At 46.1% G+C, this 22803-nt stretch overlaps 1 protein-coding gene across 20 annotated transcripts in view; it reads left to right on the top strand.

The window, feature by feature from the left end:
• LOC106590752 (nuclear factor 1 X-type) overlaps positions 1-22803 on the top strand; it is a 162513-nt gene that overhangs the window by 132638 nt on the left and 7072 nt on the right. For 3 of the 20 annotated variants that reach the window (XM_045691071.1, XM_045691076.1, XM_045691080.1), the window contains 9 exons: positions 1378-1504; positions 1920-1955; positions 3063-3190; positions 3675-3731; positions 4503-4577; positions 14254-14382; positions 18884-19053; positions 19748-19904; positions 22390-22478. In XM_045691071.1, the coding sequence (XP_045547027.1) occupies positions 1378-1504; positions 1920-1955; positions 3063-3190; positions 3675-3731; positions 4503-4577; positions 14254-14382; positions 18884-19053; positions 19748-19904; positions 22390-22478 (968 nt within the window). Of the gene's footprint in view, positions 1-1377; positions 1505-1919; positions 1956-3062; positions 3191-3674; positions 3732-4502; positions 4578-14253; positions 14383-18883; positions 19061-19747; positions 19905-20633; positions 21014-22389; positions 22479-22803 lie in introns of those variants that run through there. The other 17 variants (XM_045691072.1, XM_045691074.1, XM_045691083.1 and 14 more) reach the window with 17 other exon arrangements.

The raw sequence follows: 22803 nt of genomic DNA, 5'->3' as shown, positions 1-22803 counted from the left end.
GGAAGGAGGTTATCACCCAAGTTTTGACGGTACATGGCCCCGTCCATCGTCCCTTTGATGCGGTGAAGTTGTCCTGTCCCCTTAGCAGAAAAACACCCCCAAAGCATAATGTTTCCACCTCCATGTTTGATGGTGGAGAGGGTGTTCTTGGGGTCATAGGCAGCATTCCTCCTCCTCCAAACACGGCGAGTTGAGTTGATGTCAAAGAGCTCCATTTTGGTCTCATCTGACCACAACACTTTCACCAGTTGTCCTCTGAGTCATTCAGATGTTCATTGGCAGACTTCAGACGGGCCTGTATATGTATTCTTGAGCAGGGGGACCTTGCGGGCGCTGCAGGATTTCAGTCCTTCACGGCGTAGTGTGTTACCAATTGTTTTCTTGGTGACTATGGTCCCAGCTGCCTTTAGATCATTGACAAGATCCTCCCGTGTAGTTCTGGGCTGATTTCTCACCGTTCTCATGATCATTGCAACTCCACGAGGTGAGATCTTGCATGGAGCCCCAGGCCGAGGGATATTGACAGTTCTTTTGTGTTTCTTCCATTTGCGAATAATCACACCAAATGTTGTCACCTTCTCACCAAGCTGCTTAGCGATGGTCTTGTAGCCCATTCCAGCCTTGTGTAGGTCTACAATCTTGTCCCTGATATCCTTTGAGAGCTCTTTGGTCTTGGCCATGATGGAGAGTTTGGAATCTGATTGATTGATTGCTTCTGTGGACAGGTGTCTTTTATACAGGTAACAAGGTGAGATTAGGAGCACTCCCTTTAAGAGTGTGCTCCTAATCTCAGCTCGTTACCTGTATAAAAGACACCTGGGAGACAGAAATCTTTCTGATTGAGAGGGGGTCAAATACTTATTTCCCTCATTAAAATGCAAATCAATTTATAACATTTTTGACATGCGTTTTTCTGTATATTTTTGTTGTTATTCTGTCTCTCACTGTTCAAATAAACCTACCATTAAAATTTTTCGACTGATCCTTTCTTTGTCAGTGGGCAAACGTACAAAATCAGCAGGGGATCAAATACTTTTTTCCCTCACTCTATCTATCTATCTATCTATCTATCTATCTATCTATCTATCTATCTATCTATCTATCTATCTATCTATCTATCTATCTATCTATCTATCTATCTATCTATCTATCTATCTATCTATATCAATAGCTCTGTCTATCTTTCTCTCTCACAAACACTCACTCACCTTCTCTCTCTTCTCTCTCTGTGTCTCTTATCCCTCGGTTTTTCTCTCCATACTCTTCCAATGTTCTCTTGGCTGGCCATTTGTTCTTCAAATTCCACAATCCATATGCTGATTTACTGTCTTCTAAATCTCTCCTCCTCCTCCTCCTCCTGTTCCTGTGTTCTCCCAGCTCCTGTAGCCACAGCGTCTGGTCCTAACTTCTCCCTGGCTGACCTGGAGAGTCCCGGCTACTACAACATCAACCAGGTGGCTCTGGGGCGACGCTCCCTCGCATCCCCCCCTTCCACCAGGTACATGTAGGTCTCACTTAAATTAAGTTCCCTCCACTCTATGGTTCCTAGGTGAAACAAACAGCTTAGGGGTCACACAGGTTCCACCCACTCAAAGGTTCCTAATTGAAAAGAGCTGCTCCTCCACCAGACCTGGGTTCAAATAGTATTTGATGAAGGAAAACAAATACGGTTTGAACTCAGGTCTGATATCTACAGGCTGTACTCGATAGTATGTATGTGGGACATTGTAGACCGCCTCAGTTGATAACCGGTATAAGTGTTCTGGTCCATTCCATCTCTGAGAGTTCCATCTCTTTCTTCTCTCTCGTTGTGTCTCTCTGTCTTTCTGGTCTTATAAATGTGTGATGCTCTCTCCTTTCCCCCCCCTATCCTTCTCTCCACCTCTCTCTCTCTCTTTCTGTCTTCTTTGGTACTGTAGGTCTGAGGTCGAGCTGTACGCAAACCTTCCACGGAGGTAGTTATTCTGTCACACACACACATACAGACACACACACACTGTCCTGCCGACTATACTTAAAACAAACTCAGAAAAGGTCCTGTGCTCACATCTCATATCCTTAAACATCAGCTTTTTAGGTTTACCTCTGTCTCTGTTTTCAACCCTCTCCTTCCTGACCATTTCTACTGTTCTCATTCTGCTGTCCTCATCCTCTGCCTGAACTCTCAATGTGACTTCCCTGGTTAAATAAAGGCTGAAGGGAGACAGTAGTGGGAGACAGGAGCAGGGAGACATGAGCAGGGAGACAGTATTGGGAGACAGTAGTGGGAGACAGTAGCAGGGAGACAGTAGTGGGAGACAGTAGTGGGAGACAGTAGCGGGAGACAGTAGCGGAAGACAGGAGCAGGGAGACAGGAGCAGGGAGACAGGAGCAGGGAGACAGAAGTGGGAGACAGTAGCAGGGAGACAGTAGTGGGAGACAGTAGCAGGGAGACAGTAGTAGAAGACAGGAGCAGGGAGAAAGTAGTGGAAGTCAGGAGCAGGGAGACAGAAGTGGGAGACAGTATTGGGAGACAGTAGTAGAAGACAGGAGCAGGGAGAAAGTAGTGGAAGTCAGGAGCAGGGAGACAGAAGTGGGAGACAGTAGCAGGGAGACAGTAGTAGAAGACAGGAGCGGGAGAAGGAAGTCAGGAGCAGGGAGACAGAAGTGGGAGACAGTAGCAGGGAGACAGTAGTAGAAGACAGGAGCAGGGAGAAAGTAGTGGAAGACAGGAGCAGGGAGACAGAAGTGGGAGACAGTAGCAGGGAGAAAGGAGCAGGGAGACAGTAGTAGAAGACAGGAGCAGGGAGAAAGTAGTGGAAGACAGGAGCAGGGAGACAGAAGTGGGAGACAGTAGCAGGGAGAAAGGAGCAGGGAGACAGTAGTAGGAGACAGAAGTGGAAGCAGAAATGTGTAGGGCTCATTCAGGGATCGAACTGGATTCCTGCCGCAGGGGGAAGGAAGTGTTAACCATTCGACCAGGCTCCGGTCCAATAGTGCACAACTTTAGACCAGGGTCCTAGTGTACTACATAGGGAATAGGGAGCCATTCTTGAGTCCTCTCTCCCTCTTCCTCTCCGCAGCTCTAACAAGAGGAAGTCGTTAGACGACAGTGAGCTGGAGAGCCCCACGGATGACGTCTTCTACCCCGGACGCTCCCCAGCCGCAGGCTCCTCCCAGTCCAGCGGCTGGCCCAACGACATGGATGCAGGTAGGACATGCCCCCCAGCCCCCAAACTCTACCTTTACCCTTATACCTGTACCCCGACCCCTGGACCATTCTTACCGAACTCTTCTCACCACAACACACTGCTCTTCAAAACACCTAACTCAAAACACCCCTCCCCAAAACACCTCTTTCCTTCTCACTTGTCACTCACTGTTCCAAAATCCACACTGGCAAGATCATCCTCACTAGCATACCACTTAGAGAGCTTGCCCAACGCTTCATTCTAATTGGTGCGCTAGTGTGGATATTGGATAAGAGCCTGTCTCTTCTAAACTGATTTGAAACTGACTTCATAACTTCCTAGAACACCTCTTTGCTCCTGTCTCCATTTAAATTGATTCGAGACCAGAAGTGATATTCCACCTATTCATTAATACTAGTGGAGACCTTTCACACACACTGTCTCCCTAAGACTGATTTGAGACCAGAACTGACTCCATAACCTCTTCTTCCCACCTGTAACCAGGTGGAGACCTTCATTCCCCATCCCCAAGCTCACACCATGTTGACCGTCACCTGATAAGTAAGCAACAATGCAGTACAGTAACCATGAACTAACTTTACCACAATGTTATCCATGATCAATCACTACTTCAACTACTGTCTTAAAAATCTTAAGCTACCCCCCCTCTCTCTGTTTCTCTCTCTCGCCTTCTCTCTGCCTCTCTCTCACTCTCTGCCTCTCTCTTTCTCTCTCTCTGCCTCTGCCTCTCTCTCTGCCTCTCTCTCTCACTCTCTCTCTCTCTCTCTCTCTCGCTCTCTCTCTCTCTGCCTCTCTCTCTGCCTCTCTCTCTCTCTGCCTCTCTCTCTGCCTCTCTCTCTCTTTCTCTCTCTTTCTCTGCCTCTGCCTCTCTCTTTCTCTACCTCTCTCTCTCTCTGCCTCTCTCTATTGCTCTTTCTGTCTCGCTCTCTCTCTCTCTTTCTCTCTCTCTGCCTCTGCCTCTCTCTCTGCCTCTCTCTCTCTCTGCCTCTCTCTCTGCCTCTCTCTCTCACTCTCTCTCTCACTCTCTCTCTCGCTCTCTCTCTCTTTCTCTCTCTTTCTCTGCCTCTGCCTCTCTCTTTCTCTTCCTCTCTCTCTCTCTGCCTCTCTCTATTGCTCTTTCTGTCTCTTCCCCCCACCCCCTCTCTCTTTGCCCTCCTCTCACTCTCTTCCCCACCCCAAACTCTCTTTCTCCCTCTTTTCTCTCCCCTCTCTCCCCTCTCTCTCTCTCTCCCTCTCTCTTCCTCACCCTCACCCTACCCTTTGTCTCTCTCTATATCTCTCATTGTTAACCCTGTCCTTCTCCACCTACAGTGCAGCACCATTTGGCCAGTGTGCAGGAGAGGAAGATAAAACATGAACACGATGGAGTGCAGTTTCCTTACCATGGTTAGAACACATTACACTCATATCCCCCTACTGTAAATAACTAATATCTCCCTAATGTAAATAACTCATATCTCCCTACTGTATATACAGTATATCACAAAAGTGAATACACCCCTCACATTTTTGTTAATATTTCAGTATATCTTTTCATGTGACAACACTGAAGAAATTACACTTTGCTACAATGTAAAGTAGTGAGTGTACAGCTTGTATAACAGTGTAAATTTGCTGTCCCCTCAAAATAACTCAACACACAGCCATTAATGTCTAAACCGCTGGCAACAAAAGTGAGTACACCCCTAAGTGAAAATATCCAGATTGGGCCCAAAGTGTCAATATTTTGTGTGGCCACCATCATTTTCCAGCACTGCCTTAACCCTCTTGGGCATGGAGTTCACCAGAGCTTCACAGGTTGCCACTGGAGTCCTCTTCCACTCCTCCATGACGACATCACGGAGCTGGTGGATGTTAGAGACCTTGCACTCCTCCACCTTCCGTTTGAGGATGTCCCACAGATGCTCAGTAGGGTTTAGGTCTGGAGACATGCTTGGCCAGTCCATCACTTTTACCCTCAGCTTCTTTAGCAAGGCAGTGGTCGTCTTGGAGGTGTGTTTGGGGTCGTTATCATGTTGGAATACTGCCCTGCGGCCCAGTCTCCGAAGGGAGGGGATCATGCTCTGCTTCAGTATGTCACAGTACATGTTGGCATTCATGGTTCCCTCAATGAACTGTAGCTCCCCAGTGCCGGCAGCACTCATGCAGCCCCAGAACATGACACTCCCACCACCATGCTTGACTGTACGCAAGACACACTTGTCTTTGTACTCCTCACCTGGTTGCCGCCACACACGCTTGACACCATCTGAATCAAATAAGTTTATCTTGGTCTCATCAGACCACAGGACATGGTTCCAGTAATCCAAGTCCTTAGTCTGCTTGTCTTCAGCAAACTGTTTGCGGGCTTTCTTGTGCATCATCTTTAGAAGAGGCTTCCTTCTGGGACGACAGCCATGCAGACCAATTTGATGCAGTGTGCGGCGTATGGTCTGAGCACTGACAGGCTGACCCCCCACCCCTTCAACCTCTGCAGCAATGCTAGAAGCACTCATACGTCTATTTCCAAAAGACAACCTCTGGATATGACGCTGAGCACGTGCACTCAACTTCTTTGGTCGACCATGGCGAGGCCTGTTCTGAGTGGAACCTGTCCTGTTAAACCACTGTATGGTCTTGGCCACCGTGCTGCAGCTCAGTTTCAGGGTCTTGGCAATCTTCTTATAGCCCAGGCCATCTTTATGTAGAGCAACGATTCTTTTTTTCAGATCCTCAGAGAGTTCTTTGCCATGAGGTGCCATGTTGAACTTCCAGTGACAAGTCAGTATGAGGGAGTGTGAGAGCGATGACACCAAATTGAACACACCTGCTCCCCATTCACACCTGAGACCTTGTAACACTAACCAGTCACATGACACCGGGGAGGGAAAATGGCTAATTGGGCCCAATTTGGACATTTTCACTTAGGGGAGTACTCACTTTTGTTGCCAGCGGTTTAGACATTAATGGCTGTGTGTTGAGTTATTTTGAGGGGACAGCAAATGTACACTGTTATACAAGCTGTACACTCACTACTTTACATTGTAGCAAAGTATCATTTCTTCAGTGTTGTAACATGAAAAGATATACTCAAATATTTACAAGAATGTGAGGGGTGTACTCACTTTTGTGATATACTGTAACTCATATCTCCTTACTGTATAGAACTCATATCTCCCTACTATATATAACTCATATCTCCCTACTGTAAATAACTCATATCTCCCTACTGTATATAACTCATATCTCCCTACTGTATATAGCTCATATCTCCCTACTGTATATAACTCATATCTCCCTACTGTAAATAACTCATATCTCCCTACTGTATATAACTCATATCTCCCTACTATATATTGCTCATATCTCCCTACTGTATATAACTCATATCTCCCTACTGTATATAACTCATATCTCCCTACTGTATATAACTCATATCTCCCTACTGTAAATAACTCATATCTCCCTACTATATATAACTCATATCTCCCTACTGTATATAACTCATATCTCCCTACTGTGTATAACTCATATCCCCCTACTATATATAACTCATATCTCCCTATTGTATATAACTCATATCTCCTTACTGTATATAACTCATATCTCCCTACTATATATAACTCATATCTCCCTACTGTAAATAATTCATATCCTCCTACTGTATATAACTCATATCTGTTTTATATAATCTACCTGTTTAACTACATCATTCCTCTTTCAATATGTGTTATATGTATAATTGTATACTTGTTCATAGGCGACACCAATTCAAACCTGCTCCACTTTTCAGCAGCACAGAACACATTGCACTCATATCTACCCACACTGTGTATAACTCATATCTACCCACACTGTGTATAACTCAGTCATTCCTCTTTCAATATGTGTACACTCAGTGTATATCTGTACATACACCAACTCACACCTTCTTTACTGTTATTTGTTACCACAGCTACTGTTCTTTCTCTCTCTCTCTCTCTCTCTCTCTCTCTCTCTCTGTCTCTCTCGCTCCCTCTTTCTGTCTCTCTCTTTCTCTCTCTCTCTGTCTCTCTCTCTGTCTCTCTCCCTGCCTCTCTCTCTCCCCATCTCTCTCTCCCTTTCTCCCTCCATCCCCTTTCTCTAATTGAAAACATGTGCAGCAGTAGAAACCCTAGGGAGAGAGAGAGAGGGAGAGAGGTTCTGTGCTAGGCCCTATGGTTTGCTCAGACCTGCTCCAGTAAGCTGAGCTGTGAATTTAATTAACACACACACACACACACACACACACACACACACACACACACACACACACACACACACACACACACACACACACACACACACACACACACACACACACACATAGACATGCTGTCTGCCTTCAGGCTTCCGCATGCTTCAGTTCAGGTGGCACCTAGCTGAACTTGGCTCGGGGAACCAAACGAGTGTGCTTGCATACAACCTTAAAAGACCTTCGCTTGAAAAATAAAAAGCGGCAATAGTACTGTTTGTCCATCTTGAGGCGCCGTAGCCAGTATACACTTCCTCAAAATAGTCAGAATTAATATAAGATAACTCAAGAAATCTGTCATACATTGTTTTGTTTTTGCAGAGGAGATCTTAGTCGCGCAATTTTACATCTAACTAAGATGTTTGGTTACAGTATTTCTCAAGTGGAAAATGTGCATGAAAACGAGTTGTCTATCGTTGAATGACAACAAAGCTCTGAAGCGAGTAGTGCGTAAAATTGTCTGTCCTCAGATGCAACTCTCACTACCAAGTTCTTAACTGCCTCTGGAAGCAACGTCAGCACAATAACTGTTTCTTTGGGAGCTTCATGAAATGGGTTTCCATGGCCGAGCAGCCACACACAAGCCTAAGATCACCATGCGCATTGCCAAGCGTTGGCTGGAGTGGACTCAGGAGAAGTGGACATGCGTTCTCTGGAGTGATGAATCACGCTTCAATATCTGGCAGTCCGATGGACAAATCTGGGTTTGGCGGATGCCAGGAGAAAGCTACCTGCCCGAATGCATAGTGCCAACTGTAAAGTTTGGTGGAGGAGGAATAATGGTCTGGGGCTGTTTTTTAACGCTACAACATACAATGACATTCTAGACAGTTCTGTGCTTCCAACTTTGTGCCAACAGTTTAGGGAAGGCACTTTCCTGTTTCAGCATGACAGTGCCCAAAGCGAGGTCCATACAGAAATGGTTTGTCTTGATCGTTGTGGAAGAACTTAACTGACCTGCACAGAGCCCTGACCTCAACCCCATCAAACACTTTTGGGATGAATTGGAACGCCGACTACGAGCCAGGCCTAATTGCCCAACATCAGTGCCCGACTCACTAATGCGCTTGTGGCTGAATGGAAGCAAGTCCCCGCAGCAATGTACCAACATCTAGTGGAAAGCCTTCCCAGAAGAGTGGAGGCTGTTGTAGCAGCAAAGGGGGGACCAACTCCATATTAATGCCCATGATTTTGGAATGAGATGTTAGAAGAGCATACTTTTGGTCATATACTGTAGTGTAGAGTATGTGTAACATATCTGAGTGGCGCAGCGGTCTAAGGCATCTCAGTACTAGAGGCGTCACTACAGACCCTGGTTTCGATTCCAGGCTGTATCACAACCGGCCCTGATTGGGAGTCCCATAGGGTGGTGCACAATTGGCCCAGCGTCGTCCAGGTTTGGCCGGGGTAGGCCGTCATTGTAAATAAGAATTTGTTCTTAACTGCCTTGCCTAGTTAAATAAAGGTTAAAAACAATAAAAATGGTCTCTGGACAAAAGTAGTAAACTACATAGGGAATAGGCTGGATGCAGCCCTGGGTGACCCTCTCGCCAATTCATTTAACCAAAATTAATGGACAAACCCAAATGAATTACAAATGTGAGACATTTGTGTATTTAGTATGTAATGTGTTGAGAGAGAGCTGTCGACTTTAGAGATGTGAGATGGTCGCGTGTCCTTTTCTGAAAGATTGAGGGAAGGCGAAAGAGAGATGGAGAGATAGAAGGTGATCAGTTCTACTGTCTGGCAGATTAAATTAGATTTAGAATGGGAGATGGTAAGGTGTCCAATCAAAAATGCAACTTTTGAACACTGGGTAAAATAATATGTTAATTGTGTAGATACTCCGTTAAGATAACCAATGGTCCAAACCTCGAGTCTCTCTTAATCCGTTCAAAATGTATCTGAGTTTTTACCCTTGTAGGATGGCCAAAATTAGAGTGACTAAATCAATGGAGGCCAGGGGAAAAAAGTGCTCATAAATCAGGAAAACAACATCTCGTCAGCTAGGCTGGATGCTGTGTGAAAATGAAGAATACCGGACAGGCTTACCAATGAACTCCTCATCTTTCTTCTCAAATCTTGAGGACATAAAACAATTTAGAGGTAAGATGGGTATCAATGGATATCAATTTTGAGACATGACATGTTGTCATATTTTAGTATACAATGTTCATATTAATGCAAGGTTCCTGTTCTTTTTCAAAGATTTCTCACAAAAACAAGTGTATCTCTGTGAAATGTCACCGGAGTACTGAGCCTAACGAAATATTTTTTATTTTCAAAACCTTTAACGTTTAATTCAGCTTGCTATTTGCGACCCGTGGAAACAACTTGGGAGACGACCACCACAAAATGTGAAACGTTTTCGGCGATAACGCTGCACTGCTCTGTCAACAGAGTTCGCTGCTTATTATGGGATGTATTAGGGTACGACATCTGACTTTTAGGATATAATGTTAATGGTATGGTAGAGAAAGACCCCGCTGAATGATTCAGAACATGAAGAACCATATTTGTCTTGGTAAAATGTACTTTATAACATAAAGAAGTGAAATATCAACACCAAAGTGACACTCTACAGTGTGTGTTGCTTTCTGGAGGGTTCCACCTGCTACAGGCAAAACACAGCCGGGAGTTCCTATCCAGGTGGGGGGTAGGAAAACAAGCAAGCACACACAAACAAACGGGACCATGTAAAAATAACCAAAAACACACAGGTGCCTGCAGCACACACCACCATAGCCAACCCCCTATTCTACTCCCTCCATAGCCAATTGAGCACACACATGCAGGGGCAGGCAGGCAGGCAGGCAGGCAGGCAGACAGACAGGCAGACAGGCAGACAGACAGTAGCAAGGCTGCTGGCGACATCTGCTCCACAGGGGCTGGAGGGAGAGTGAAGTGTGTGTGTGTGTGTGTCTCGGGGCGCTGGGGGTTAGAAATAACCATGATTTCAAATGAGTTCCAAATGATTCTGAAATGTTTAAGACCACTAGAGATTTGCAAGGGGCCTCTGCTGCTTCTAATATGAGTTAGTTAGAGCCTTTGATGGTCTTCTACACTACAGTGTGCGTCCCAAATAGCACCCTATTCCCTATACAGTGCGCTACTTTTGACAAAACACTATATAGGGAATAGGGTGCCATTTGGGACGTAACTCTGTTTAGTCTGGATAAGGGAATTCTTTCTGGTTTCCCTTTTACTGCTTTAAGCCAATGCGTGTGCGTGTGTGCGTGCGTGCGTGCGTGCGTATGAGCGTGTGTATGAGCGTGTGGGTACATACGTGCTTGTGTGTTTGTGCGAGCAAGAGACTGTGTTTTGAAGGCACATCTGGTGGCAGGCCTGTTAGTGTAGAGAGGCAGAGGGGTCAACAGGAGCACTTGGTTGGTTGCCAGTCCACTGCTGTGGCCTGCCAGGAGGAGAGAGGACAGTGTAGTAAGACACACACACACACACACAAACAGCAAGAGTAGATACATAACATGGGTCTCGTCTCTGTTATAATGGAACCTTTCCACGGGGATGCTGGCACATGTTGACTCCAATGCTTCCCTCAGTTGAGTCAAGTTGGCTGGATGTCCTGTGGGTGGTGGACCATTGATACACACATGAAACTGTTGAGAGTGAAAAACCCAGCAGCGTTTCAGTTCTTGACACACTCAAACCGGCGCGCCTGGCACCTAATACTATACCCCGTCACAGTAACCGCTGGTGTCAGACGTCACAGTAACCGCTGGTGTCAGACATCACAGTAACCGCTGGTGTCAGACGTCACAGTAACCGCTGGTGTCAGACGTCGCAGTAACCGCTGGTGTCAGACGTCACAGTAACCGCTGGTGTCAGACGTCAAAGTAACCGCTGGTGTCAAACGTCACAGTAACCGCTGGTGTCAAACGTCGCAGTAACCGCTGGTGTCAGACGTCAAAGTAACCGCTGGTGTCAGACGTCACAGTAACTGCTGGTGTCAGATGTCACAGTAACCGCTGGTGTCAGACGTCACAGTAACCGTTGGTGTCAGACGTCACAGTAACCGCTGGTGTCAGACGTCACAGTAACCACTGGTGTCAGACGTCACAGTAACCGTTGGTGTCAGACAACACAGTAACCGTTGGTGTCAGACATCACAGTAACCGTTGGTGTCAGACGTCACAGTAACCGCTGGTGTCAGACGTCACAGTAACCGTTGGTGTCAGACGTCACAGTAACCGTTGGTGTCAGACGTCACAGTAACCGCTGGTGTCAGACGTCACAGTAACCGTTGGTGTCAGACGTCACAGTAACCGTTGGTGTCAGACGTCACAGTAACCGCTGGTGTCAGACGTCACAGTAACCGTGTCAGCGGTGGGATCAGGTATGGTTCTCCACCTCTCTTCCATGGCTCCAATTAGTCTGACAGCTACAATACACCCGCCCTAGGCCTCTAACCCCCTTGCCTCCTAGCCCCCTAGCCACATAGCCTCCTAGCCCCCAAGCCTCCTATCCCCCTAGCCTCCTAGCCCCCAAGCCTCCTATCCCCCTAGCCTCCTATCCCCCAAGCCTCCTATCCCCCAAGCCTCCTATCCCCCTAGTCTCCTATCCCCCTAGCCTCCTAGCCCCCTAGCCTCCTATCCCCCTAGTTTCCTATCCCCCTAGCCTCCTAGCCCCCAAGCCTCCTATCCCCCAAGTCTCCTATCCCCCAAGCCTCCTATCCCCCTAGTCTCCTATCCCCCTAGCCTCCTAGCCCCCTAGCCTCCTAACCCCCTTGCCTTATAGCCCCCAAGCCTCCTAACCCCCTAGCTACATAGCCTCCTAGCCCCCAAGCCTCCTAGCCCCCAAGCCTCCTATCCTCCTAGGCTCCTATCCCCCTAGCCTCCTAGCCCCCTAGCATCCTAGCCCCCTAGCCTCCTAGCCTTGGTTTTAAATGAAACTCACACACACACAATACCCATGTGTGGTTAACTAAAAATGAAATATGTCTGTTAAAGACATAAATGGTTCACACATATTAGTCACTCCCTTACTCCCACCTGCTGCAGACTTAACTCTTTCACACCGTTTTGTTTACACGCCCCCACACTGCACTCTCTCTCCATAGACTTTCACACATACCCAGCTGGAACTGGAAGAATTGTGGTTGAATGGGATTTGAAGGATTTTAATGTGAGGACCACAGAAATAGACCACAAAGTTTAGGAACAAATATTGTCTGTTAGGATTCTAGGATTAATATGAAAATGACTAAAAATAGTATGAAAAGGTCCAGGGTCTTAATGTTAAAGTGAATGTGAGTGTTTGTGGTAATCGGTGAGTGTTTGTGGTAATCGGTGAGTGTTTGTGGTAATCGGTGAGTGTGTAAGTGTTTGTGGTAATCAGTGAGTGTTTGTGGTAATCGGTGAGTGTTTGTGGTAATCGGTGAGTGTGTGGGGTAATCGGTGAATGTGTGCGCGTGTGTGGTAATCGGGGAGTGTTTGTGGTAATCGGTGAGTGTGTGAGTGTTTGTGGTAATCGTATGTGAGTGTTTGTGGTAATTGGTGAGTGTGTGAGTGTTTTTGGTAATCGGTGAGTGTTTGTGGTAATTGGTGAGTATGTGAGTGTTTGTGGTAATCGGTGAGTGTTTGTGGTAATTGGTGAGGGTGTGAGTGTTTGTGGTAATCTGTGAGTGTGTGTGGTAATCGGTGAGTATGTGAGTGTTTGTGGTAATCGGTGAGTGTTTGTGGTAATTGGTGAGGGTGTGAGTGTTTGTGGTAATCGGTGTGAGTGTTTGTGGTAATCGGTGAGTGTGTTTGGTAATCTGTGAGTGTTTGCGGTAATCGGTGAGTGTTTGCGGTAATCGGTGAGTGTTTGTGGTAATCGGTGAGTGTTTTTGGTTATCGGTGAGTGTTTGTGGTAATCGGTGAGTGTTTGTGGTAATCGGTGAATGTGTGAGTGTTTGTGGTAATCGGTGAGTGTTTGTGGTAATCGGTGAGTGTTTGTGGTAATCGGTGAGTGTGTGAGTGTGTGTGGTAATCGGTGAGTGTGTGAGTGTTTGTGGTAATCGGTGAGTGTGTATGTGAGTGAGTGTGAGATGAAGATAATGAACCATGTTTACCATCTTATGACATGTCCATCTCAGACATTCCTAGAAAGGAAAAGAAACGAACCAAAAAATACTGCTACATTTTCACAGGTTCCACTCTGACATCACTCACTCTCTCCTTCCTTCACTCACATTCTCCCACGCTTTTCTCGCCTCTCTCCCTCCCTCCCTCCCTCCCTTCATCCCTCCCCCTCTCCATTCCGTCTGCTCGTCTTTCTCACTGAGCAGCTGCAGGCTCTATACTGTAGTTTATATACAGTGTTTCTATTTTGAAAGGAGGTTCATATAGCTGTAGGCTGTGGAGCTTTGGAAAGAGGAGAATATTCAGCCAATCTTGGAAGACAATGGATGTAGATTTGTAAATGCTTGTAGATTTAATTACTGCCTTGATTCAACCCTACATCAACCCTTCCCCCACCCTGACCACCCCGAAGCCACAACTTCAAACCTCCTTTTTTGAGGGCACTGTTTATACAGAGAATTCTGCAAGTTCTGAGCCTCGCCAGCCTGGGATTGGTTAGGAGAACGGCCATTATCCAACAGGACTCAAAACAATGCACTCTCATCAACCAATCAAAGTGCTTTAAACCCAATCAATCAAAGAATAACAATTTTCTAATCATGAATTTCCTTTCACATTTTTTTATTTAAGTGTAGCAGCCAGTCCAAAGCATTGTACATTAAACCCAACTCCTCTTCTCCCACATTTTGAAATTATTTTTATATTGATCCCATTTATTTGTTGTTGCCAGGACTGTCCTCGCCTGGTTCTCTTAAGAAGCCGGGGAAGTTTGATTTCAACGCCCTGTCGCCCCAGACGAGGTCTCCCCGCATGACGTTCACACACCACCCGCTGCCCGTGCTGGCAGGAGTGAGACCAGGTGAGCCCCAGACCCAACCCCTAAAGTCCCTCACCACCCTTATAGAGAAAGAGAGGGAGGGAGAGAGAGAGAGAGAGAGAGACGGTTGATAGATGGCGTTCACACACAACACGATGGCAGGGGTGAGTCCAGGTGAGACCAAGACCTGCCCCCAGACCCCACCCCCTTATAGATACACAGATCTCCAGACCCCACCCCCTTATAGATACACAGATCTCCAGACCCCACCCCCTTATAGATACACAGATCTCCAGACCCCACCCCCTTATAGATACACAGATCTCTAGACCCCACCCCCTTATAGATACACAGATCTCCAGACCCCACCCACTTATAGATACACAGATCTCCAGACCCCACCCCCTTATAGATACACAGATCTCCAGACCCCACCCCCTTATAGATGCACAGATCTCCAGACCCCACCCCCTTATAGATACACAGATCTCTAGACCCCACCCCCTTATAGATACACAGATCTCTAGACCCCACCCCCTTATAGATACACAGATCTCTAGACCCCACCCCTAATACTATAGTCACTGAGAAAGAAAGAGAGAGAGATGGGAGAGAATCTTATTGACCCCAATTGCAGAGACCACTATCACCAAGACAACCTAGCAGCAGTAGTAGAATTGAACCCACTTTGATCTGAGAACTAGCGATAAGATCCAGAGATCTCTTGACATTTATTATCATGGCCTGCAACAGTTCAGCTCTATCTCTCTCTCTCTCATCACTGTTTTCCACACTGTCTCACTCTCTCTCGCTTTCTTTATTTTGTGTGTCTTCATGCCACAGTCATTCCATGCCCATGTGATCGAGCCAGTTCTGTTTCAAACAGGGAAAACACACATAAGTGTAACGAGCGTACACACACACACACACACACTAGTTGTTTCAAACGGCCCGCCCCCTCGCCTTATAGAAGAACGTTGTGAGGATAACAAAATGGTCTCCAGGCCTCCGGTCTGAGAATTCCTCTTCTCCCTCTGAGATACGAGCCTGCCAGCTACTGTAGTCCCTGTTGAGTTTCACTATCCAAAGGAATAAATACATCCCCCACTCCCTCTTTCTGTCTCTCTCTTTTCCTCCATCCCTCTCTCGTCTCTGTCTCTTCTCTCTCTCTTCTCTGAGGATTGGCCTGGTCCACAGCCAAAGCAGCCCTGTCATGTAAAGGTCATTTGGACTCTTACAGCACTCCCCTTCACGTTTCACTAGAATAGCTTAAGAATTGTAAATTTAGATTAGTATACATTTGATATAGATGTTATAGTATTCATGTTCATTTCCTAATATAACAACAGTGAGGGATTGGTTTAAGTATATAGAGCTTGTCCAAGTGCTAGAAGAGCTGTACATTCTATTATTCTATTGACTTTCTGTTACTTGTGTTACGTGAAGATGTGTCAGACCAGCTTCAGGTATATCTGATTCACAGCTGACCCCTTCTCCCAGTTAGAATGTGTGTACAAACTGCTAAGAGGTTAGTCTGTAATAGAGTTGTAGTGTGAGACTGGGACAGTGTTTAGGCTCCATAGGAGGAGGGGAAGAGGAGGGGGGCTGCTAAGATGGCCGCCATCCAAATAGAAAGTCCCTCAGAGGCCACGCTGCTATAAAGAGACCAATGAAAGGGAGGGAGAGAGGGATAAAGAGTGAGGGAGAGAGGGCGAGAGAGGGATAGAGAGAGACTGGAAAAGGGGTGAGGGAGAAAACGGAAGAGGGATAGACTGAGGGAAAAGAGTGAGGGAGAGAGGTCGAGAGAGGGATAGAGAGAGACTGGAGAAGGGGTGAGGGAGAAAGGGAGAGAGGGATAGACTGATGGAAAGGTGTGAGGGACAGAGTTTGGCTTGACATCAGTAGCTGGGATGGAGCTATAGGCATAGACGTTGTCTGGTTTAGTTTATTTCCTGTTGGCAGGGCGTGGATGCCAGGTGTGACTGTTGTCTGTTTATTCTGGTAGTCAGTCTGGTCTAGTGAGCCCACTTTCACACACACACACACACACACACACACACACACACACACACACACACACACACACACACACACACACACACACACACACACACACACACACACACACACACACACACACACACCTCCATACACTGGAGAGATAGAGGGTGACAGACAGACACATTCACAGATGCAAGTCCCCTTGCAGTCTACCAACCAGCTTGCCTGTTTCCAGTGCCAAATCGCCAAGGCCACAGAATCTCAGAAGACACCGTCACACACACACACTGTCACTCCCTGACCATAGAGAGCCCTTGGTTCTCTATGGTGTTCTAGTTCAATATTTCTATGTTGGTGTTTTGTATGGTTCCCAATTAGAGGCAGCTGGTAATCGTTGCCTCTAATTGGGGATCATATTTAGGTAGCCATTTTTCCCACCTGTGTTTGTGGGATATTGTTTGGTTTTGTGCTTGTTGCACCACATAGTCACGTTTTGTTGCTTGTTATTGTTTTGGTTGAAGAAGTTTCACTTTAAATAAATATGTGGAACTCAACACACGCTGCACCTTGGTCCGTCTCTTACAACAACCGTGACACACACACAATGACTAATGTCTATAAGGGATTTAGCGGTGGGATTTAACTCTCCCAGGCTTCATATTACTGGGCCGAACCACACAGCAATGATAGGCTATGATTGATTACACATCCCCAACAAGCATTACCAACAGGAAAGTGTGTGTGTGTGTGTGTGTGTGTGTGTGTGTGTGTGTGTGTGTGTGTGTGTGTGTGTGTGTGTGTGTGTGTGTGTGTGTGTGTGTGTGTGTGTGTGTGTGTGTGTTCAAGCTGTGCTTACTGTAGATAGACAGAGAATACAGAAGAGATGTTTTGTATGAACAGGACCAGATGTTGCAGCCTTGGATGATTCTGTTAATTTAGATACACAAGTAGCATTAGACTCCCTGTAGTACAAACCACAGGGGGAAATAATGTGACGTCCACTCTCTAACTCTCTCTAATCACCACACTGATAAACACACTAATAAATCACATGCATTTACATCTATAGTAAACCCCTGGAGAAAATAATGTGACGTCCACTCTCTAACTCTCGCTAATCACCACACTGATAAACCAATCTGGCAGCAGATGAATTAACAGATTTATTCAACCCAGTAGGGATTCAGTCAAGTGTGTTGGATTACATCAATTACTCTATTCAGTCTGGTGTGTTGGATTACATCAGTTATTCTCTTCAGTCAAGTGTGTTGGATTACATCAATTACTCTATTCAGTCTAGTGTGTTGGATTACACCAATTATTCTCTTCAGTCTAATGTGTTGGATTACATCAATTATTCTCTTCAATCTAGTGTGTTGGATTACATCAATTATTCTCTTCAGTCAAGTGTGTTGGATTACATCAATTACTCTATTCAGTCTAGTGTGTTGGATTACATCAATTATTCTCTTCAGTCAAGTGTGTTGGATTACATCAATTACTCTATTCAGTCTAGTGTGTTGGATTACACCAATTATTCTCTTCAGTCTAATGTGTTGGATTACATCAGTTATTCTCTTCAATCTAGTGTGTTGGATTACATCAATTACTCTATTCAGTCTAATGTGTTGGATTACATCAGTTATTCTCTTCAGTCAAGTGTGTTGGATTACATCAATTATTCTATTCAGTCTAGTGTGTTGGATTACATCAATTATTCTCTTCAGTCTAGTGTGTTGGATTACATCAATTACTCTATTCAGTCTAATGTGTTGGATTACATCAGTTATTCTCTTCAATCTAGTGTGTTGGATTACATCAGTTATTCTCTTCAATCTAGTGTGTTGGATTACATCAGTTATTCTCTTCAATCAAGTGTGTTGGATTACATCAGTTATTCTCTTCAGTCTAGTGTGTTGGATTACATCAATTATTCTCTTCAATCTAGTGTGTTGGATTACATCAGTTATTCTCTTCAGTCTAGTGTGTTGGATTACGTCAATTATTCTCTTCAGTCTAATGTGTTGGATTACATCAGTTATTCTCTTCAATCTAGTGTGTTGGATTACATCAATTACTCCATTCAGTCTAGTGTGACGGATTACATAAATTATTCTCTTCAATCTAGTGTGTTGGATTACATCAGTTATTCTCTTCAGTCTAATGTGTTGGATTACATCAGTTACTCTATTCAGTCTAATGTGTTGGATTACATCAATTACTCTATTCAGTCTAGTGTGTTGGATTACATCAATTATTCTCTTCAGTCTAGTGTGTTGGATTACATGAGTTACTCTATTCAGTCTAATGTGTTGGATTACATCAGTTACTCTATTCAGTCTAAAGTGTTGGATTACATCAGTTACTCTATTCAGTCTAGTTTGTGTCACTTTTGTGTTTCTTGTCTTTTCTAAATGTGTTATATGAATTGTGTCTGGAGTGGGATTACATGGACCCAACTAACTCTCCTCCCTCTGCCTACCTCTCCTTCTGTCCCTTCTCATGCTCTCACTCTTCCCCCTCTCCTCCCCCTCTCTCTCAGGGAGTCCCCGTGCCTCAGCGTCAGCTCTCCACTTCCCCTCCTCCTCCATCATCCAGCAGTCCAGTCCCTACTTCACTCACCCCACCATCCGCTACCACCACCACCAGGACCCGCTCAAGGAGTTTGTCCAGTTCGTCTGCGCCGACGGCTCGGGGCAGTCCGGGGGACAGGTGAGAGGTCAGGGAGGGTTGGAGGACGGGGTGGAGGGGACATGGGACACACACAGACTGTTAGGGTTTCACTTCACACAAACGGACTAAGACCCTTGCACTTCCACACAATCCGCTGTATTGGATTGCCCCCCTATAGAAAAACGGTGGAATATTCAGCCATTTTATTTTGCTGCTCTGCTGGGATTCTACCACTAGACCAGGACACAAACCCTTCTTATTGTCCACAATCTCAGATCCAAGATGTATATTTTTCCCTCCCTTTTTAAGTTCTGTATGTCCCAGTCTAACTCCTACATTCTGTCTGTCTTCCTGCTTTAGTGTCCTCCAGTATTTATTTCCATTGCCGTCATGGTTTCTGTGTGTTTGTGTGAGACTGACTGGTGGCTAGCTGGTGCTTCCATCAGCCGTATGTGTGTGTGTCCCTGTCCTGGGTGGTGTGTGTGCTGAGTGCTCACCCTGTCCTGGGTGGTGTGTGTGCTGAGTGCTCACCCTGCCCTGGGTGGTGTGTGTGCTGAGTGCTCACCCTGTCCTGGGTGGTGTGTGTGCTGAGTGCTCACCCTGTCCTGGGTGGTGTGTGTGCTGAGTGCTCACCCTGTCCTGGGTGGTGTGTGTGCTGAGTGCTCACCCTGTCCTGGGTGGTGTGTGTGCTGAGTGCTCACCCTGTCCTGTGTGGTGTCTGCCGTCTCTGCAGCCTAACGGAGGTGGTCACAGCCAGAGCAAAATGCCAGGCTCCTTCCTGCTGCCCCCGCCGCCCCCAGTGGCGCGCCCCGTGCCCCTCCCCATGCCCGATTCTAAACCAATCAACACGCCCCCCGACGGCGGCGGACTCAGCTCGCCCGCATCTCCGTGTAAGTGACCCCCCCGCTCTCGCCCCCACCTCCAACCACTTCGCCCCTCAGACCCCCTGAGATATCTAGAGATATCAAATCCTAAATCAAAATGAGTACATGTAGGTTAACTCTAGGTAGAGAAACCCCACTCCCCAACCAAGGGTAGTTGGTTAGAGTCCCAAACCCAGTCACCACCTCCTCACTCCTGACCAGAGGAGGCTGGTGGGAGGAGTTAAAGGAATGGAGTAAATGAACAGAGCCAAAACACCGTTGAATCCATCCTTCTATCCTCCTCCAACCAGCCTCCTCTGATCCTGAGCGCCCTGCAGTCCTCACTGTTCCCTCCCTGGAGCAGTACTCCATCCACTTCTGTAGAGCAGACTGCCACGCCTATGCCAGAGATCCCTATCAATCAATCTCTCTCTCTCTCTCTTTTCCTCTCTCTCTCTCTCTCGCTGTGTTTCCTGCTAGCACAACAGGAGGCAGTGTAGCTAGGTTTTCTTCCTTCTTCATGTTGAAGTGTTTGTAATAGTAGGGGGGACCAGTGCCCTGTATTCTGTCCTATAGACTACGTCCTAGTGTCTGGCTAACTGCTATCCTTTAATCAACCCAGACTATGCATGGTCTGTCTATGACAACAGAAGACTAAATTGACCCCTCTCTCATTTCTTGTTTTTCTTTGCTTAATTTGATATTCTCATTTATTTCCTTTCTTTTTTCCTTTCGTTCTTGTTTTTCTTTGTTAAGGGAACAAAATTAGGGCAGTTGGCGTGGACTCCATAAAACATCACGATGCCCCACTTTACCCATGATGCCCCACTTTACCCACAATTCCCTTGCTTCCTTCCTTCCACATTAAATCTCACAACAATCAAAAAAAAATTGAGAACAAAATAAAAACAACTTGAAAATCACATACATAAACAATAAATATCAATCATTATTAAACATATACCGCTAGGCCTAATTAGCGAAATGGGGGGAGAAAGGAGTGTCGCTCGTGGGGGTGTGCGTGCTTTTACCTCCGTTGGCTGGCTGGTTTGGTTCCTCTAGGCAGGCAGGGCGAGGTGCGTTGAGAGAGTCGGGCCGCGGGAGAGGCACACCGAGAGAGAGGGGGCACTGGACGGAGCTGCTTTGGTCACTTCCTGTTATTTTTCTTCTTCGTCTCTTTCGTCGTCCTGTCCTTCCTACTTTCCCACCCCACTTTTATCGTTTATCGCCTATCTGTATCACTTTATTTATATAATATACTTTTATATAAATAAATCTACACCTCTTCTCTCCCTCCTCCTCCTCCTTGTCTTTATTTCTCTTATTAATTTTGTTCCCAGTTTTCACCACACACACACACACTCATGAATTCCCACAAACTCCTCCAACCTCCCCCCTCACTCCCCACTCACTCGGTCAGAATGGCAGTGTCATTCAGCTGCCTATCATTGGAGTCCAGTAAGCACAACAACTGCCCTAATCTGGTCCCCTTCTCTGGTCTTGAGTACCTTCACCAGAGTAACAGGAGCTCCTTATCAACAGAATGGAGCATTGGCCAGTACACAAATTATGATTATTTCCTATTGGTTCCCCCCTATAGAGCTTATTCCCTATTGGTTCCACCCATAGAGCTTATTTCCTATTGGTTCCCCCCATAGAGCTTATTTCCTATTGGTTCCACACATAGAGCTTATTTCCTATTGGTTCCCCCCTATAGAGCTTATTTCCTATTGGTTCCCCCCTATAGAGCTTATTTCCTATTCGTTCCCCCCCTATAGAGCTTATTTCCTATTGGTTCCCCCTATAGATCCAGATCCAGACACAGGGCCCTGGGCTGCAAGGTGTGTCTAGGACTAACAGGAGGAGGAGGCTCAGCCCAGTTTACTTCACTTCCCCACAGTAACTAACCCTCATAAAGAGCTCCCATCTATCCCTGTCTGACCCTCATAAAGAGCTCCCATCTATCCCTGTCTGACCCTCATAAAGAGCTCCCATCTATCCCTGTCTGACCCTCATAAAGGGCTTCCATTTTTCCCAGTCTGTCTATCTAGGAGACTTTGGGACTACAGTTTATATGCAGTATTATCAGTGATCTAAATAGTCTTATTAATTCTAGCTCTTTCTAAACATCATTTCCCAGAATCCAGTAATAACACAGTAACATGCACATATTGTACAATTGTGTGTGTGTGCGTGTGTGTGCGCACATGCATGTGGCTATGCTTGTCTCTGTCTGTCTGTGTGTGTGTGTGGGTTTGAATAATGTGTGGGTTTGAATATGTGTGGGTTTGAATATATATGTGTGTGTGTGTGTGTGTGTGTGTGTGTGTGTGTGTGTGTGTGTGTGTGTGTGTGTGTGTGTGTGTGTGTGTGTGTGTGTGTGTGTGTGTGTGTGTGTGTGTGTGTGTGTGTGTGTGGGAATGTATGTATGTGTGCGCATGCATGTGTGTGTGACTATGTGTTTGACTGTGCATGTGTGTGTGTGACGGTGTGTGTATCTCTCTCTCTGTAGCATACTCCACGCCAGGCTCCACAGCTCCCAACAGGTTTGTCAGCATCGGAGCACGGGACAACTTTCTGAACATCCCCCAGCAGTCTCAGGTAGCTACCACCTCTCTCCGCTTCCACACACTATCTCACATTTTCTGCCAAACAATTGTAAACACGACAAAACGCAACAATCAGACATGTTCTTTTAAATGACTTGTTTTCAGTATTGGTTTGCAGTCTTTGTGACAGTAAACTTGTGGTCTTACCCGGAGGACACACAGAAATCTGCGCATCATCAACATTAACTTCAGGGGTGTACATGTATACTGTAGATGGCTGAGGCTTTGGCGTATCAGACTCCTTCCTCAGAGTACAGTCCACTTGTGGTGTCTCCCTGGCTGTCTGTGTTGTGCCACTGGGCTGCAGTGTGTTGGGT

The sequence above is a fragment of the Salmo salar genome, chromosome ssa12, assembly GCF_905237065.1.
Source record: "Salmo salar chromosome ssa12, Ssal_v3.1, whole genome shotgun sequence".
Taxonomy (NCBI): domain Eukaryota; kingdom Metazoa; phylum Chordata; class Actinopteri; order Salmoniformes; family Salmonidae; genus Salmo; species Salmo salar.
Note: the sequence above shows the minus strand (reverse complement) of the source record. Positions and strands in the feature narration are given on the sequence as shown.